Here is a 20,251-nt window from a genome sequence, read left to right as displayed (position 1 = left end):
TAGTAGTAGTTCTTTACCCATTCCACTAGTAGACGCTGTGCTGCCTGTCACGGCTCTGTTCAGCACTAATTTAGGTAGAAAAAATATATTATAAGGTGTGGAAAAAATGTAGCATTCTAAGGTGTATTTTCGATTCAAATGTCTTATTTCATTATTTTGTTACTTTACACCATACCGTTTTAATTTAATAATTTTCGTCTTCATGAATTGAAAAAGTAATGAATATGTTCTGACTTTTATTTTGAAGGATTGGCGAATGGCGGCCATATTGGAATTGTCTTTACTGTCACTAGTTTCACACACTACTCCCAGCGATATAACTGCAAGGAGACCGGTTAGGCGAATGAGTTTATCAAAAGTATGTTACATCTTTTATATCCTAAAATAAATTGCATATGTGTGCAAGACCATCCTTTTGTCAACTCGCGTTGCAGTTTGTAAGGTAAGGTTCGGTTTTCTTTGGCCACATTTATCTGAGACCTCAGCTCTGGTATCTGGCTAGGCTAGTTTAACGTTGCTTAGCAACTGAGCAATTGTTTACAAGCTGCTGTTGAGGGATCCTCGGGGGTAGCACTAGGAGGTTTAACAAACACTGAGATAAAACTTAACCTCTGGGTTGTCTGAACTTTTAGTCTAGAATACGCCTGGATTAAAGGGAAAATGCCTCTGATTTTGAACAAAGCTTTTCTCGCAGAGAGGTGGCAGTCCTTGTGAATATCAGGCTTGTTCGAGATGAACTGCGTCTGACTTTGGCTATCTACGTCAACGTGAACTTCAGAGGCTAATGAAAGTTATATCAGAGTCGGTTGATAAGATTAGCTGTTATGCTAATTAACGGTTACATCTTGCTGCCTGCTATGTCACTTAACAGTATCTTATGTACAGTCTATGGAAGAATACAACTTACCTGATGTGTTTAATCCTCTGACTCGTGGTATTTTCAGCAAGGAAAGACCAATTAAGACCTGTTGCTGGTATGCTTGTACAATCCAGTGTGGCTGTGAATGAGCTAACGTCACTAGCGCGACTGATGGGTTTGTAGTCGTTGGAATTACGATCTTTCACAATGTTGTAATTCAATAGTTACGAAACAAACTGCAAATGTCTTTACATGAAAAATTGTCTTTAAAATTGACAAACATCATATGGGTAATTCAAGGCACAAGTCAACCGGGACCAGAAAATAATTAATTTTTCGCCATAGACTGCCGTTCAAATTTATTTGAAAGATAGGTCCCATGGAGGCAAACGGAAGGGGCGGGACTTCACCACTCTATATGCGAATGATTCCCAGAACGTCCACGCCCTTTTTTAGGTGAAGGAAGTAGGCACTTTGCTATTACCAAAGATTATATATAGTCGGGTCATAATGTGAGGTTCTGTGACCATCCTCTGGCAACAATGTTTTGATGATTGATTTGACCCTTTAGAAAATATTTAGCCCCCATGTCCCTCCCATTTTTTGCTAGAGAGCCAAATTCAAAATGGCGCCCGGCACCAATCTCTAAAAAATAACTTTTGATCTGGATGACCTAGAATCATGTATGAAGGCACTTTTTCATACAAGTCAACCATGAGGATTCCAAATCTGACATCATTTTAATCATCAATCTAATATATAATCCAATCTTTTAATCATCACCTAGTTTTGACATTGAAATTCAAGATGGCCGGCATTGTTGGAGCCATGTATACAATTTCTCCATTGACAATTGGGGTATAAGCCATAAAAACGTAACTGTACATGGTAGACTTAAAACCAGCTATGGCTGGACTAAGCGATAGTATATGCTCATTAAGGGTGTCACGATTTCGATTTTATTTCGAAATCGATCGAAATTACATCTCAATCTCGAACTTCGAACTTAAAGGAACACGCCACCCAAAATCAGTAGTAATACAGTGGTTCCCTGTTAAGTTTGGACGGGTTCCTTCAGGAATCACGATCCCCATTTTCTCGGCAGAAATGGCACAAACTGCAGTTGACACAAACAACCACAAGGTGTCACTTTGGTGCCACTACTATTTTTGATGCGACTTGACTTACTGCTTCCATGATGCAGTTTCCAAGTCAGTAGAACAATCAGAGAAAGCTGAGCCATTACCAAACATATATGATAATACAATAGCGTGAGTTTATATATCTTATACCCTATTTGTCACGGTTACTTATAGATTTGATAGTGAAACGATAAGCGCATAAGAGCATAAGACACTTTCAGCGGGGGCACGGGAACTTAAATTGATCACGGTAGTTTAAGCTTACACTTGACAAAACATTGTAATATGAAAATGTAGATGCAATTGTTGTAAAATGGTGCAGCTCCTTTAAGAAAGCACCGTGTGCAGGGATGGAGAGAGATAAAGCGAGAGGGGATAGGCCTATGTGTGTTAGAACTTAGCGTGTGGAAAAAGTACGTTTAAACAGCTGGACAAATGGTTTAGCTAATTAGTGGGTTTGATCCAGCAAGCCCACTATTGTTCTTCTTAAGTTTACTTATTATTATTATATCTTCCTATTCACCCACTTTTTGGCCGAACTACTGCTCCTAGACCGTTTGAGCTATCGACGCGGTTCGAACTCCAAAAATTCAGGCCCGAACCGGTGTAACTTGCTTGTTGATTTCGTGTCGCTGGCCCTTGTCGTTTTCGCGGTATTCCCGTTTTTCTGCGTTTTTTGGGCCCATTGAAATGAATGGCGGAATGTTCAGAATTCAAATTTCGATTGTGACATCACAGCTCTAATTGCTTAAGCTTGCACCTGGAAGAGTTCTAAGCCACCTGGCAGAGCTCTAATGGGCTGGGCTGGGCTGTCTGTGTATATGAAGGTGTGTGCATGTAACTTTTGACCCGTATGTCCGATTTTCATAAATGAGGTACCGTTGGAATCCTTGGATGAGGCCGAGTTCCATGCCCCTGATCAAACCCACTCTTGCAGTTCCTCGGAACCGCAATTCTAGTTGATTATATAACCTGTACACCAGCAATTGTTGAACATTTACCTGTACAAGTACATTGACAGTAGCCCAGCCTAACAGCATGTTGTAGGCCTACTGTAGAAATTTCACTTAAATTGCAACCGCAACATGCCTGCTTGCCAACGTTCAAACGACAACGAAAAAGATAATAAAACAACAAGAGGGTTGAGTCTGAATGACACTGAGTTTTTAGACACTGAGTTTTTGTGGTTAAGAAATATTTTCGTATAAAAAAATGGTCATTCTTCAATCTCCTTCACTGACGCCTATGGAAAAGGCTTAACGTCCCAAAACAACGATCAATGATCATCAAATTTCTCTCTCACATTGCTCCTCATAACCATCTATAAAAAAGTGTTTTTTCTTTTCTTTTTGAGCACATCCGAATCCTAGGACATAACGCACTGGACCTTATAATAGGCTCGAGATATAATTCCAAAGGGGGCAGATAGGGGCCACTGCACTTAAAACTTAAAAAGATGAAGCTTTCCGAACTTTGAAATTGCGATCAGTGACTGGCCTCGGGTGAACGAAGCTTTTCGAAGTTGAACAGGCTATTAAAAACTATTTGCGCACCTCCATGTCACAGGAGAGACTGGGCTCTCCCTTCTATGAAAAAAAAAAACGTGAGGCTACCTGCAAACTGGCCTATGATTTCATTGCTGAGTTTGCGGCAAAGCAAGAAAATGTTTTTTTTCCTGAGTCAGGATATGGCGAGTCAGTGTCATTTATTTGTCCAATGTTAGCCTATAGATACAGACCAGTACATCTTATCAATAGTTTGAATGTCGTGTGTGTTTCTGCTCATTGACAAATACCGTTCAGCACAATGATTCATGCCCAATTAATTCCCCCTGTTAAAGTGTTCGCCTTTGTTACACTATTTGGTTTCGTGATGTAGCCTAGACTAAACACCATATGGCCAAATATGTGACTCAGCTAATGTTATAGGCTATACAATTGAATTTCCCCTCTTAAAGGCAAGCTGGTGTAGCTTATTAGACTAGGCTACTATTAAAATACACCGACGGTAGCCTTGGCTATGTGTAAAGTAAGCTGTCGCATGATTTCATGCACGTAAGTGAAAAGGGCCTTGCATCTGTCAAGTTCGCACAGGGCCTCGCATCCCCTTGCGACGGCCCTGCAGCTCCTCCTAAGACAGCGAGGAAAAAGTTAAAATACGCGATAAACCCGGGAAAAGTTGACAGGTTTGTTTCGGTCCCGGTGATTATTTGTGAAATTGTGCAAACGACAGCCTTTTCAAGGCATTTCAAGGAAGAAGTCGTAGCATGCAAGCTCCCAAATTGACCCAGTAGCCTAAAGCATCAATAAATTGTTGGGACTGGGGAGGGTCATGCGTTTTTTCTCAATCACTTTGGAGGGTCATAGAAAAAAATCTTGCTGGCGAGGGAGGGTCACGTCTTTTTTGACTAATGCTCCCAAAACTCCTCCGGTAGCCCCTTAATTAAATAAATAACGAACAGTCCCTAATTGATTAATAGCCTAGGCCTAAGAGCAAAGTCTATCTGTTAAGGCAGTCGATTGGCTATATAACAAGCTGTGTGCCTGGAAAGACGATAGATGACGGCTCTGGTCATCCCATACCCTCCCCCCACTTCCTGTAGCCTACCATTATGAAGGCCTGTAGCCTAAAACGACTCGTTGCCTCTTTGTGACATTAAGCTTTTTCACGTTAAGCCCCCCACCCCCATCCCCTTCTTTCACAAGCAGTGGGGGAGCGCGGGGCACAAAGTAACACTTTTTGGTAGACAAAGGAGGGTTCTCCGCGCTTCGGTCGTTTGGCCACAATCCGTTGCACCCAGGCCAGGACAGATATTTTAGAGAGGAGAGACGCCGGTGCAGCTCAGATGTCTTCTTAATTTTCTTTATTCTTTAGTAAAAGGTGCAGAACATTATTAAACTTTGACTAACATTTGACTAACGAACATCGAAACGTTAGTCAAAGTTTAATAATGTTCTGCACCTTTTACTAAAGAATAAAGAAAATTAAGAAGACATCTGAGCTGCACCGGCGTCTCTCCTTCTCTAACACTTTTTGGCTTTGGCTAAATATTTCTAAAATCATTTGAGTTTCACTAGTCACATGTTTTAACAAGAAACACTTGTTATTGAACTAATAACAGACGTGTGTCGAAAATTGACTTTATTTTCCATACGGAGAACATATGCAGAGTCTAACCAAGGTCAATCTTGCCAAAAAAGTCCTCAAACCTGAAAACACATGAGGCAAAAGTGCAAAACATCACAAAACGAACTAAACTAACACGCATATTTTTGTATTGCAATCATTGTAGCCTACAGTAACAGCGCGTAACAGTCGTTTTACTCCCCGGATGCGCTCATTATAAAGAACGTTTAACGTGTCCCAAAAACAGCTATCAATTAATCACCAAACATCTTATAAACAAGTATTGCCAGGAGCAACACCTTGCAAAAAATGATAACAATAGGCCTAGGCCTTTATATGGCTCTGCTCCTGCCTAGATTCGAACTCAGAACTGCCTGAAAGTTGCAGACCTGTTCTGGAAATACGTGCATTAACCCACTCAACCGTCAGACAACGCTATCTGCTTCGAGTAGGCCTATTGGGTAGGACTGTAGCCTACACTGGTTGCTGTGGCACAGTCTTGAGTGACCGAATTCGTTTTTCTTTGTCATATGAATGCTGTCATTTTGTTAACATTACTGTTAAGGAGATGCTGTAGGCAAAGTCTATATTTCAACCTCGTTAGTGTAGTAAAAAAAATCAGAACTATTCACAAGGTTTCTGGGCAGCATATTTATGTTCTGTTAGCAAGCGAACTTCTCATGACTACCGACAAAGTAGCCTACTGCCAGCTGACGAAGCTCTCATTTTAAAACATTACTGAGAGACAGACACTGTACAATCAAGAAATCTTGCCACTGAATCCAAAACTATGTTTAACATTATGTACAAGGCTTAGGCTACAGTGGACTAGCATGTTGCAGGGGCTGCTAAAAACACAGAGAAACGCACTGAAAACTCGGCCAATCACAGCCCTTGCTGTCGAAGTCGTCTGGTTCGACCGTGGAACTCCACAGCGGACTATGCTGCCCCCAAGCGGCTGCAGTTGTACTTACATTTCACCATTCACCATGATCGTGAATGAAGTGTCAATTTTTAACGGGGAACCACTGTATATGTTCTTACCTTAACTTTCACGAGTTGAGTCGTACCTCTCCCGCGTCGGTATGTGCACTCAAACGCTCTGGCGCGCGGCGCGAATGTGTTAGCATGTTGCTATGCTAGCGGGCTCTGCCGTGGCCGTAGAGAGAGTAAGATGGCATTAATCAAACACATCCACATTTTCGCTACTTAAATACAGTTGCACAAGTAGTTGATTAAAAATGTTAGGGCACACAACATGAAACGTGACGATTTTCCAAGCGAATAAACAGGAGAACTACAATGTCTGGCGCAATAGCACTTGGGAGTACTTCGACCTAGGTAGTAATATTAATTAACACCTAATTGTAGATCCTATCCACCACAGAGTTTAGAATCCATGCTTGATCGACCCCTCAGCCTCCCACTCCCCTCTGAGCGAGAGAGAGGCACACACACTAGAGATGCGCTGATGGGCTATATTATAACATTGCTCTGTTTATAATGTATATGGGATGTTTTTAATGTAGCCTATATGGGATGCGGCGCTGCTGACGTGAGGCTAGAAAGCACATTGGCTATGTTGTAGCCTATATCCCCAGAATATCAGCAGCAAACTCAGTCTCCGTCTTGCAAAACAGTCTCCAAATAAAACGCACATCGGCCTGTTGCCTAGCCTATTCTGTGTGCCAATATATCGTCCAAAATGCTTGATTGCATTGCATTCTCCACATTTTTAGCTAAATTCTCATGTACCATATCAGCGTTTTTGTTCAGTGAATCTTTTGTAAATTGCTTTACAATAGCGTCGGGCCCTTGTCAGCAGCCTTCGGCTTGACTCTTGCCACTATTCACTCCTTCGTCTTCAACATTCCCTGTAGAATTCTCAATATTTTTGGCCAGTTACATAGTCTGTCTGTTCTTAGTCTTGGATTTTGTGAAATAAATGTCTAAATATCACCTGTTTGCTGCAGCTTCGGTCTGCACGTCCTTTTAAAACAGCATCTTTTTCTCTCTCGAGCATTTAATCTGCTGCCGGCTTGCATTGCATTCTCCACATTTTTAGCTAAATTTAACTTAACATGATGACCTAATGTAGGCTAGAAAGCTGTGTAGCCTGACATGAGGATGTGCTCTGGAAGACATACAAAACACTAAGTAAACAGCAAGTAATCAAACAAAACATCATTGTAGGCCTACAAAGGTCAATGTAATAATGGCAAGAAGACATAAATTAGACTGAAGTGTAAATACCCAAGCTCTATAGTGATAGCAACTTAGCCTAATAGTGCACGGGTATTGTGTTTTTGATTTTCCCTGTTTAGACTAGAACAATACCCGTACTTAGTTGAGCATAATATATTGTTGCTAATATTATTATTTGTGGTTTAACGCTTAGGTTAGAAGATTATAGGTTCAACAAGCTAAATCTCAGGGTAGTGTGGTCAGTTTCTTATGAGTGTAGCTACACCAGGCACGTAACTGAAGCATTCCGTTCGCGTTATGTAGCCTACTGCAACAATTAGCTTCCAATAGGCCTAATCAATGGAAGTAGCTACACCTGGCGTGTTAGTGGCCTGTAGGCTATGTTCGGGAAAATAGACCATTCCTCTAATGGATTTTACCAGAGCCCTTCCTATTAGACATTCTCTGATTTTACACGTCGCGAACAGAACACTTCAGTTACGTGCCTGGTGTAGCTTCCTGTAATATAGGCTAGCCTAAGCCTAGCTTGTAGCCTACCCTTTTCATGCATGCTAACGTGAAGAATATGAACATGCTATTTTGTAACAGACGTTAGGTGGAAAAGTTTGTTTGTACCTGTGAGCCTGGTGGTCGATCGTCATGACGGTACAGAACCAGGTTTTCAGAACATCGATGCAAAACCACTTTCTAACTGTAGGCAGTGAGTGTGGTGAAATTGATTGGAACACAGAACTAATGTTGCACTACTTCGGTGGTGGTGTTCCAACGATAAATCTGAACCATTTCTTCCTCAACTCTTGTTTCTAAGGCAAGACATGCAACATTGATGTGTTATTGCCACAAATGTTGTCTGAACTTGTGACGACTAAACCCGAGCTGTCGATTTGGAAACACCGGTTACCAGCAGTGTTGGGAACGTTACTTTAAAAAAGTAATTAGTTATAGTTACTCACTACTTGTTCCAAAAAGTAACTGAGTTAGTAACTGAATTACTCTATGATAAGAGTAACTCGTTACCAGGGAAAGTAACTATTTACTGTTAAAAAAAAAGTTGCTATATGTCAAAGAATTTGGATTTTTTGATCAGTTTTGAAAAGCCAGTTGAAATTAGTAGAACAGACAGGTGTTTGTAGGCTACATAACTTTCGATATTTATTAGATAGATAGATACTTTATTGATCCCCAAGGGGAAATTCAAGATATTGCACATCGACAGACCTACGGTTGACTTCAGCCTGTGTCATACGTTTTTGTTGTGAGGCAGAAAGATCTAGCTTTTGCTGCTTGGAGGACTTTGCTCCGAGTCCTTCTTTGCTAGTGGATGGCGAGCTATCATCTGTGGTGGAGGTAGGCTATCGGTGTTTTTGGCCACTAGCTTGGATGCGTGTGTGAGATGCCTCATTAAATAAGAGTTGCTCGGATGTCGACAAAGTCTTCGCTCCTGGACATAATGTAGCCTACACATTACATGAACGTTCTTGCCTTTGACCACAATGAATTTGAAGTAGAGCTTATATCTCCACCTTGAAAATGCCAACTTTTCATCGGATTGCTCCTGACCTCTGCTGTTTCATCGAATCTCTACTTTAGCTGTTGCGTGTGTGTGTGGCGCGTGTGCTGGCAAGTGTGTAAAAACACTGGCTCTGATTGGCTATCATGAAACATGACTCTGCCTTAGCCAATCATAATCGCTTACGTCGTTATTAACCCACCTCCTCACTAGCTGTGAGCCAGGGGTGCGTTCGGATTACAGTTTATTTAATCAATGCAAAGTAAGTAACGCACCGCATTTAACGTCCAGTAACGTTAACGGCGTTGTAACGTTGTAAAAAGTAATTAATCAGATTACTCCGTTATTGACAAATTAACGCCGTTAGTAACGCCGTTATACTTAAACGCCGTTACTACCAACACTGGTTACCAGTAAGTTCAATCAACCCTGTGTTAGTTAACCTAGAGTTGTGTGCGTTCACGGCGAACTTATAAAGACATCGTCTATTGAGAGTCGAAACCATGAGTAAAAACCGGCGAAACGAAGAGCAGCATATTTTTCAGAGGCGGAGTAGCAAAAACGAGGAGGAGAGAACTGAAATAACAAAAAAGAGCAATACTAGCGTCTGCCAAGGAACGAGACCTTGGTTGGCAGAGAATAGCCTAACTGGACATTTAAATGTGTAACTTTAGGATAGCCTAATGTCAAAAGCACAATTAAATAATTCACTGGACATTACGTATCGACTGCTTTGAATGATGCTTTCTTAAACTAGCCTACCTTGTCACAGATTGAGTGGGCCAAAGACTCCTTGAGAATCCCAAATGTAATTTTCTATTTTAACGCGGGTTCTGCTGTGCATGGTAGGGCTGCACGATATTAGGAAAACATGCGATATGCGATACCATTATTGAGTACTGCGATAACGATATAATTTGCGATATTTAAATATACTGCTCAATGAAGGTTTTCCACACATATTTTGAAACCTTCCACCCTTTTCTCCATTCTCAAACTACATTCACAGAATGTCTGACAGTTCTTGCAAAATAAAACACTCGCCTCAAAAGTTTTACTTGTGCTCAGAACCAAACAGTGACAGAGTGATTCAGTGTATGATTGAAGTGTTCCCTTAATTTTTTTGAGCAGTATATTTAATGTTTTTTTTTCATTCTGCTTGCTGCAAACATACACTGTAGGGTTGGGGGGGGGGGGTAAATGTATAATTACAGAAATAAATGTATAATTTTTAAATGATATAAAATATAATGTAGCCTATATGGCCTGATGAAAGTGGACAGCTAAGAGACCTACTGACTAGGCTATCGAAGTTGTGTGGAAGATCTGCTCCTAATCCTCATAAAAGACGGGTGGACAGCCAATCTGAACACTTGTGCACCAACCAGCGGAATATTCCACATTGCCAGCCTTCGATGGGCCTAGCAAAGAAGCTAGGCCTACTTAAGCTATATCGCGGCAATCATCTCAGTCTGTAACCTCATACAGTACGCTGCGCATCCCACGTTATTAGGCTACCGGCATGCCGACTACGAGGGCAGCGGAAAGTGAAAGTAATTGGGCTGCAATCGCACAGTCCAGAAGTAGGTTAAACAACTTTTACAAATAACGAATCCTGATTACCTCTGTGCTGCTGTCTGGGGCTTTTGCTAAATGCAAATCATGAAATACAAGCCTTACCGACAGTGAAAGACAACTTCTGATATAACGATAACGAAAGAAATTGTTTATTTTAACACGGTGGAGAAGGACGCATTTGCGCTGTGTTTGTAACACGGCATCCTTCATAAAACCAAAATATTCCCATATAACAGACGTGCTTTTCCTTTTAGTCACTAATTCCTCTTCACCCAAGTGTAGCCTACCTCGCTCGACTCACTATTTTCAGCCATCACGACTTAGCTCCCGCTTTAACACCTAAAACACCACACACCTAAACTGGTAGGGGACGGGCTTCTTGGGCTGCATGACCGCATCAGTTTGGTAAAATATGTTGACATTCAGAATGTGAATACACCATAGACTGTATGGAATGCGCACGGCTCAGAAAATGTATCGAATTTATCGAAAATTAAGTAATCTTTGCGGTATGTCCATCGCAAGTGTTGATATCGCGATAACGATAGATTTTAGATATATCGTGCAGCCCTAGTGCATGGGCCAAGTTAAGTTTGCGCTCCATTGGGATCAGGGTAGGCCTAAAGGCTATGGTCCCGCGTCTGCGTCCGGCATGCGTCATGTTTTTGACCGAAAGTTAAGACCGCACGTCACTTTGACGTGTAGACTGCGCGTGTGTGAAACGGAACTGCTGTAAACACTCCCCTCCAGTAGGTGGAGCACATAGAAGAACAACACTTACCACACAACACACACCTAGAAACAAACCTAGATAGAAGAAGACTTGTTTGGTTACCATAACGACGATGGAGCAGAGCGCCTGTCCTCGCACAGCTTGCCTGGCTTTCGAGTTATGTGAAACACCACGACATGGAGTCAACTTCGACCGATGTAAAGCCACAGTCCACATACAGATTCTTTAACATTACCTTTAACGGTTACTTTACCATCTATGGTGTAGACCCATAAACTAGAGATGCGCAGTTGGCGGTTACAGCCGCGGACACCGCGGTTAAACTGCGGATCTGGTGGATGACGTGAAGAAATATAATATTTTAATTAAATTCGGGCGGGTGGCGGTTGAACCAATGAAATGAAAAAAAATATATACATTGTTAAATTTTGTTACTTACATCCCAACAAAACAAGCACACTTTTGAAATAGTCAAATTTTCATCAGGCAGTAATTTGGCCTAGTTGCTTCTACTGTATGCATGCTGCTTTGTTTAGGCCTAGGCTACTATCAGAGATGGCAGCGCAGGCGAAGGTGGTACGTGAGAAATTGAAAAGGGGAGAACTAAAAACCAAGGAAAAAGAAGGTCGGAAAAGTGCTGCCTGGAATACATTTTATGAAGTGGTTAATCAGGATGACACCAGTGCAGGCTATGTCATTTGCAAAACCTGCGAAGCTGTTTATGTGCATGACAGTTTCGTCCGTCGAGATCCCAACAGAGTACCACAGGATGTCAAATCAAAGTTGACAGATGCATATGTGGACCTGGGCTCTATTGATATGCGCCCATTTGATATAGGGTAAAGGATTCCACCATGTGGCCCAGACGCTGATTGACATCGGAGCCAAGTTTGGTTCTCGTTGACGCTGATGCTTGATCTTACCCCATCGGCAAACCGTCTGCGATCGGGCAAAGAAGCAGGCTTCCATTGGTAAGCAGAAACTTTCGGAGGCCATCCAGAAAGCTTTAAGCAGCAACGGTGGTATTGCCATAACCACAGATATGTGGACAGATGAATTTAAAAAGAGATCATACACAGTCCTTACGTGTCATTACATCAGTCAGTGGAAGCTGGAAAATCGTCTTACGGAATACAGACAGACAAAGTAGTGTTTGTCAGTGACCAGGGCTCGAACATAAAGACCGCACTTTGGTCCTACCACTGGATTCCGTGCTCCGCACACATCCTTAATATGGTGCTGAGACATACATTCTGTACAAAGGGTTACTCCGAGTCCGATGACATTGAAGATGTAGTGGACATGATCGATTACTGCAAAGAGCTCATTGCATACCTGAAGAGAACCGGTGCGATCACCAGCCTAAAGCACACCGTGAATCAAGAATGTGATGTGCGATGGAACAGTAAAGTTACTATGTTGGAATCGATACAGAAACAATACCAAGACATAAGAAAGCTGCTAGAGAAGAGAGACCAAGAACATCGCCTTGATGGCATCCACCAGAATTAACTCACACACTTGATCGACTTTCTCACCCTTTTCAAGTTAGCAATCAGCGAGCTTGAAGGTGAAAATTCCCCAACCATTCGCATGATCCTGACCCCTTACACTCCTTCCCGCTCACTCAGATCCTCTGACCAATACCTCTTGGCTATCCCCCGCTCCAGACTCTCCACCCTGGGTGGCAGATCCTTCAGTGCCTTCGCCCTCAAACTCTGGAACTCCCTCCCCCAACCCCTTCGTGCCTGTCCTTCTCTTCCTTTCTTCAAAGCACATCTCAAGACCTTTCTGTTTAATGATCACTTCTCCTCCACACCCAACACATAGTTCCTACAGATAACTTGTCTTTGTTGTATTGTTTTGTTTGTTTGTTATTGTATATCCCTGCCTTTGTCTCTGTTGTATTGTTTGTTTGTAATTGTGTTTCCCTGCCTTCCTACTATGTAAAGCGACCTTGGGTTTGAGAAAGGCGCTATATAAAATAAACTTATTATTATTATAAACTTATTATTATTATGATGTTGCTCTGGTTTGTCAAGCTCAAAAAACACTGTGAGCCCAAGTTTGGAGACCCACCTTACATGAAAAGTCTCCGCTCTCGTGCGTCTGCCCTTCTTGAATAGAAGATGTGCCCTGCTGCTACTCATAAAATTGCCACTTTTCTCCACCCAAAATTTAAAGGAGAATTCCAGTGTGATATTGACCTAAAGTATGTTGAAACATGATACCGAGTTTGAACGTAAGCTTATGTCTCATAGCCCATCTCGGCTTGTCCCCTTCACTCCGAAATCTGGCGCTAGTTAGCTTTTTCAAAATAATTCTGTGGAAATGCATGGATTCCAGTTTCTTCCAGTAGCAGCAACTGGAATCCATGCATTTCCACGGAATTATTTTTGGCATCTGATCCCTTATCATACCTGTTCATTCGTACTCGTCGCTCGACTTATCGTGACTAAATTCAAGATGGCTGCAAACGCTAAAATTCGTGAAGATACTGTCTGTATAAATCGTCTTGTAAGTAAACTACCAGTGCTTTTTCTTTTAGTAATTAGTGGGTTTGATCCAGCAAGCCCACTATTGTTCTTCTTAAGTTTTCTTATTATTATTAGTGGGTTTGATCCAGCAAGCCCACTATTGTTCTTCTTAAGTTTTCTTATTAGTGGGTTTGATCCAGCAAGCCCACTATTGTTCTTCTTAAGTTTTCTTATTATTATTAGTGGGCTGAAAGCCATGCTGTGGGCTTGCGGAGCAAGCCCACTATTGTTCTTCTTAAGTTTACTTTATTTATTATTCCTTTTCACCCACTTTTTGGCCAAACTACTGCTCCTAGACCGTTTGAGCTATCGACGCGGTTCGAACTCCAAAAATTCAGGCCCGAACCGGTGTAACTTGCTTGTTAATTTCGTGTCGCTGGCCCTTGTCGTTTTCGCGGTATTCCCGTTTTTCTGCGTTTTTCGGCCCCATTGAAATGAATGGCGGAATGTTCAAGGATTCTAATTCGATTGTGACATCACAGCTCTAATTGCTTAAGCTTGCACCTGGAAGAGTTCTAAGCCACCTGGCAGAGCTCTAATGGGCTGGGCTGGGCTGTCTGTGTATATGAAGGTGTGTGCATGTAACTTTTGACGCGTATGTCCGATTTTCATGAATGAGGTACCGTTGGAATCCTTGAATGAAGCCCAGTTCAATGCCTTGCCAGCACTAAGTGTAAAGGTAATGTAAAAAAAGATTCGCGCTGTCTCATCTTTTTTTTAAAGCCAAACCATGTTGATACAGGTCATTAAAAAATATATATATATATTTTCCAAATCCATTCAGCCCAGTTCAATGCCTTGCCAGCACTAAGTGTAAAGGTCATGTAAAAAAAGAGGAGACAGCGCGAAGCGCTGTCTCCTCTTTTTTTTAAAGCCAAACCATGTTCATATAGGTCATTAAAAAAATAAATAAATAAAGTATTCCACCAATCCATTCAGCCCAATCCTATACCCAGCTAGCTCCATTTGAACTTAGTCATGTGTACAGTTGTATAGATTATTACATTGAGAAACACACTTACATACAGATATCATGCATATCCACGCAGCATTACTAATCAAGTTACTCATCGTTGCCCAGCAAGAAGTCCACAATCAATTCAATTGTCTTGCCACGATCTGTGGAGCTTACAGACAACGTTATATTACTATAGGTTCTGTATGCTATTTAAAGCCCACCTAACGCTGAGTCCCTTCTAGACGGTGTGTTGCAATGCATTCTGGGTGCTGTGCTGTGATTCGACGGCTCGTCACCTGACCCACCAAACAACAACTCTCTGGGATGTGGCAAATATCGCGTAAAAACCTTGTTGCCGGAACAACAGGGAAAAGGCAACAGGATAGCAGCACGAAAGATACACAGGATACACACGGAATTTTGATGGACGTCCTTATCAGTCTATAGTCTAACTTATAAACGTGTCGGGTCAACGTCAACGATAAGTAAGTTAGGCTAACGTAAACGTTAGCTATTTGCTGTTGTCATATGCTAGTGCTATATGCTTTAGGCTACGTGATGGCCATTTATCACACTAATTTTAGGTACTACTTTTACGAGGTCTGTAGTTCTGTCAAAATGTATCTTATCGTTGAACAGACTACAAGGTTATCTTCCTTAGACTTCGTAGATGTAGTTACTACAATTTGGAAGCGAATTTCGAAGTGTAAATATGGTTTTAGTGTGTAAACAGACCAACCGCGATTTTGCAATGAAGTTAATGGAGCCTTTTATGTAGGGCTTCTAGGCTACTTTCACGAAGTCTGTAGTTCTGTCAAAATGTATCGTATCGTTGAACAGACTACAAGGTTATCTTCCTTAGACTTCGTAGATGTAGTTACTACAATTTGGAAGCGAATTTCGAAGTGTAAATATGGTTTTAGTGTGTAAACAGACCAACCGCGATTTTGCAATGAAGTGAATATGGAGCCTTTTATGTAGGACTACTAGGCTACTTTCACGAAGTCTGTAGTTCTGTCAAAATTGATCTTATCTATGAACAGACTACATGGTTATCTTCTTTAGACTTTGTAGATGTAGTTATTACAGTTTGGAAGCGAAATTCGAAGTGCAAATATGGTTTAAATGTGTAAACAAGACGCCTGATGTTTAATATATGTTAATGAATGGGCACAGTATTATTGTGTACAGTAATGGGCTATCAGTAGTATGTAAACAGTTCATGTGTTATGTGATTTACATAAACTAACAACAGAAATGTTAAAAGCTGGTATTGTGTTTCCTGAATTCTTACATTCAGGCATTCAAATGAAATGTAATTAAATAGCATATCAATCATGCAACAATGCAAAAACAATGAAACTAGTGTAGGCCTAATTATATTTTACATTAGTAAAGCAGTACTCTGATGTGCATGCTTTCACAAACTTTTGTAAACAATCTTAGCACTTTAAACATTGACTGTTTTGAAGTGCATGTAGGCAATATAGTATAAAAATAATAATTGTGATATCATTACAATTTGATAGGGGTTGGGAGGAGGGGGTGGGTTCATGTAGGTGGGCCCTATGACCCCAAAGTATGCCTTGACTGGGCCTCAGGTCAAAGAAGTTTGAGAAATGCTGATGTAGACAACAAAGCAGCAAGGAGGCGTCGTGTGATCATTTAAACAAGTTTTATGACAAGGTCGATGAGGGTGGGAAAAATCGTACATTTCTGTGCAAACTTTGCCCGCACTTCAGTCACATTGTCTTTTAAGAAAATGCAGTCCTTTTTTCGGTTCCAGCAGCCAACAACCTCAGAACTGACCCTTCAGGCCTCTCAGCAGGCGCTGTCCTTTAACCGCAGCCAGAAGAGAGTCAGCAGAAATTTGATTGGCTTTAAAAAATCTGACTTCTTAAAAAATCTTAAACTGGCTGCATTACGTGATTATTTCTGAGATTCTGATACGTTTTTAACCATGACCTATACACAGTTCTGGTTTGAAAATGTATCTCTTAAAATAATCACTTTATGCAGTCAGCTTAAGATGGCTTACTAGCAACTAACTAATTACCCTAGCAACAACCTAGAAACCACCCCTGTAATGTCAACCTAGCGACCACCATAGCAACCAGCATAGAAACCATGTTATTTATGCGTTTTAGCTTATTGGATGTTGCGTTAATGCAGACAACTTTTGATCCGTGCGCCCGATTTTCATAAATGAGGTACCGTTGGAATCCTTGGATGAGGCCGAGTTCCGTGCCACTGATCAAACCCACTCTTGCAGTTCCTCGGAACCGCAATTCTAGTTTAACTTTTTATTTGATTTTCATGTATGAAAGTATAATCATACAATAACATAAAATCATATAGAACAATATAAACATAAAACAGATAACAGACAGCACTGATAGTGAATGATGTGTCCCCTTTTGAGTCAGATATTAAAGCAAAAAAAAAAAAAAAGAGAAGACATATACAGAAAAATTATAATTTTAGCAGCCACAGCAGCACCTCCTCCCCCCATGACTTCTTAAAGTTCTCGTTTTCATTATTGACTCTTGCCAGCATGTCCTAATAAGATACTATATCTGACATAAGTAGCAACCATTGTTTAAATTCTGGAGGGGAGGTACTTTTCCATAGTCTGAGAATCGCTCTGGCAGCTGTTATAACTCCCACTTTTGACACATTCGGGAGCTCTGCATTGTCTCCTAACAGGCACAACCTTGGAGATGTTGGTATCGTCATACCTAACCCCTTTCCTATATGTTGTAGAACTTTTTCCCAGAATGGGTGTATCAACTTGCATTCCCAGAGTGCATGCAAAAATGTTCCTGTCTCTGTGTGACATTTCCAACATAAATTATTGGCCAGAATGGCCATTCTGTGTAATTTGGAAGGTGTAAAATAAAACCTGTGTATTAATTCATATTGAATAAACTTTCCCCTGGCCTCCCGTATGTATTTTCCTGTATTTGACAGAACTCCTAACCATTCCTCTTTACTAAATTCACACTGCAGATCTTTTCCCTAAATACGTTTCAAATTGTTTCACAGATCTCTTGACTGACCAACAAAGAGTTTGTAGAACCCTGATGCCCTATGTACTATACATGGTAAATCCAGAAAGTCCATCACTGGGTTTTGTCCCAGATTGAATTTCCCCTTAATCATACAGTCTCTGATCTGTAAATACTTCCAATGATTCCCTTTATGTTCCAGATCAAATCGCTGCAGTAACTCAGAGAAAGACATGAAATGTCCATTATATGGTGAATCCCTTTTTAAACCCATTGATTCCAGTAAAAAGTATTTTTCCCTATCCGTATTTCTGGGTTGTGCCACAGAGAGGCATAGGATTGTCTTAAATGTGACAGTTTAAATATCCTGTGGACTTCTGTCCAGACATTTTGGGAATGAGCTAGCACTGGGTTTGAGGAATAATTAGTCCCGTCAGTCCTTGGCCTTTTGAAATAATGTCCACAAACTTAAATGGTGCAACCAGCTCTTGTTCCATTTTTATGTAACTTATTGCAGTCCTTGCTTCTCTCCAGTGTTCTGTCAGCCTGGCCATTTCAAACCTCCTATGTCTCTAGATGACCACATTTTCTTGACATTAATTCTTGGCCTCTTCTCACCCCAAAAAAATGTTTTAACCATATTATCAAAAGTCTTAAACACTGATGGTGGTATATCTACAGGTAACATCATGGAAACATAATTGAATTGTAGAGCAACAACCATTTTTATCACATTCACCTTTGAGTGGCATGTATTTGAGATTGGCATTAGGGGTGGGATAAACGATTATTTTTTAAACGATTAATCTAGCGATTATTTTTTTCGATGCATCGATTAATCTAACGATTCATTTTTTCAGTCCGATTTGATTTCGATTCGATTATCGATTATCTCCCCATTAATTGACTAATAGCAACTTATACATGTTGATTTACATATCTGAATGAAAAAAACATGAATTCCTTAACATTGGAATGGAATATATGTTTATTGCTCTTAAGATTCTGAAATAAAAGACTATACAAGTGCAAAGTAATGCATTCTTAGTCAGAGGTAGCATTCAGTTCAGTTCAGTAGTGTATAGGTCTAATTGAGTGCCTGTCACTTTAAGACGACGTTCGTGAGGGAATCCTTGCAATTAACAGTAACACAGTTAAAACGCTGCTGATGTGTGGATGCAATTCATAACGTAGTTAGTTAAAATAACGGTTCGTACTTCTCCTTGGGACAAGCACTTTTGAGTCTTGGGAAACACTTTTCCATTTACATCGGGATTTTGCAAACATTCAGTCAATAAAATGAGCCCTACATGAGTAACGAAATTGACAAGCAGATGTAAGTAAGCATGCTAAACTTGACATCCGAACAGTATTATAATGTTAGCTTTGAGATACTGCTTGATTGCATAACTTAACTTAGTTTGGTCTCGTCAATGTATGTTGTGATGAGACAGGGCTGTACGTTAACTTTTTTTGCAAGTAGCACTGGTGCTACAGGGGTTAAAAGTTTTGTAGCACCAGCCACAAATTCTGTAGCATCGATATAAAACCTCTAAAATCTCTAAAAACAATCACAAGTAGGGCAGTTCATCACAGTTCATCAATTGTGGTTGGGATCGATCTAGGCCTACTGCAACTGGATTGATAAAAGCTCATGTAGTTGCAAACATCTCACCTGGCTACATTGTGTTTGAGATGAACAAAAGCTATCAGCATGATATGTTATTTGGTTGTTGTGTTTTTGTAAAAACAAAAAAACAATCCCTGACAGTTCCATGCAGTTAGACTTTTCAATGGGTATCAGGAAGACAGGTCATGCCATTGATTTTTTGTTATTTTTTTTATTCATGCATAATTCATGCATTATTTAATAAGTAGAAAATATGCTGAAGATTTTATTCCACTAAGATTTAATTCACGTTTAGTTCATATTTCTAAGATTTTAGATTAGAGTAACCCTACATTCAACCTTATTGTCATTGCACGAGTGAAATACCGTAATTACATCTAACCAGCGTGCAAATGAGTAGGCTAACTGACATGTCAAACAGTGCACCCATGAAATGCATCCCTAGACTGTTCCATACACATAGGCTACAGTATGTAGCTTACTAAAGATAGCTGAAGGTCTGTGGCTAACGCAGTTGTAATTAAAGTGTCGTGAAGGTTTTTTCGGAACCGATCTTGTATAGGTTAAGCACTACTAAGCGAGACTGTTGCGCATGAAGTGGGCTCATATTTGACAGATAGAAGCGAACGTCCCGGTGGACTTTTTTCTTCTAAGTTTTAGATCTGAATGGTGTTGTTTGGATACTAAGTTGTTCGTTTAAAACTGAACTAAAAATGCAAAGGCGATTTCCACAAACTTCTACCTCTGCTTGCCTAATCTAATCCCCTCAGCCCGGCCCGGTCGGAAGATAGGCCTACTTTCGCTTTAGGCTAAACATAGCTATCACTTGTTCGATTCGCGAGGATAATTTGCAAGGTGTTTGATTTGGAGTTGGATTGTTTGGATACTAGGCCTACAAACAAGTAGACATACTTTTTAATCGCGTACAGTAGACTGCAACTAAGTTGAAATCAAAGTAGCCTACA

The 20,251-nt window shown here is 40.7% G+C and overlaps 1 protein-coding gene across 1 annotated transcript in view; it reads left to right on the top strand.

Moving 5' to 3' along the window:
• The first annotated feature begins 329 nt into the window (after window positions 1-329).
• The window catches only part of ccdc57 (coiled-coil domain containing 57), a 172,608-nt gene continuing 152,686 nt past the window's right edge, over window positions 330-20,251 (top strand). The window contains exon 1 of the mRNA XM_076298709.1: window positions 330-442. Within this exon, the coding sequence (XP_076154824.1) occupies window positions 396-442 (47 nt within the window). The 5' untranslated portion in view covers window positions 330-395. The remainder of the gene's footprint in view (window positions 443-20,251) is intronic.

This window comes from Alosa pseudoharengus, unplaced genomic scaffold (genome assembly GCF_046254945.1).
Source record: "Alosa pseudoharengus isolate Yale_2024_CS ecotype anadromous, Long Island Sound unplaced genomic scaffold, YU_APseudo_1.1 YU_APseudo_1.1_scf_21, whole genome shotgun sequence".
Classification (NCBI taxonomy): Eukaryota; Metazoa; Chordata; class Actinopteri; order Clupeiformes; family Clupeidae; genus Alosa; species Alosa pseudoharengus.
The sequence above is the reverse complement of the archived record's forward strand: the minus strand, read 5'-3'. Positions and strand labels throughout refer to the sequence as shown.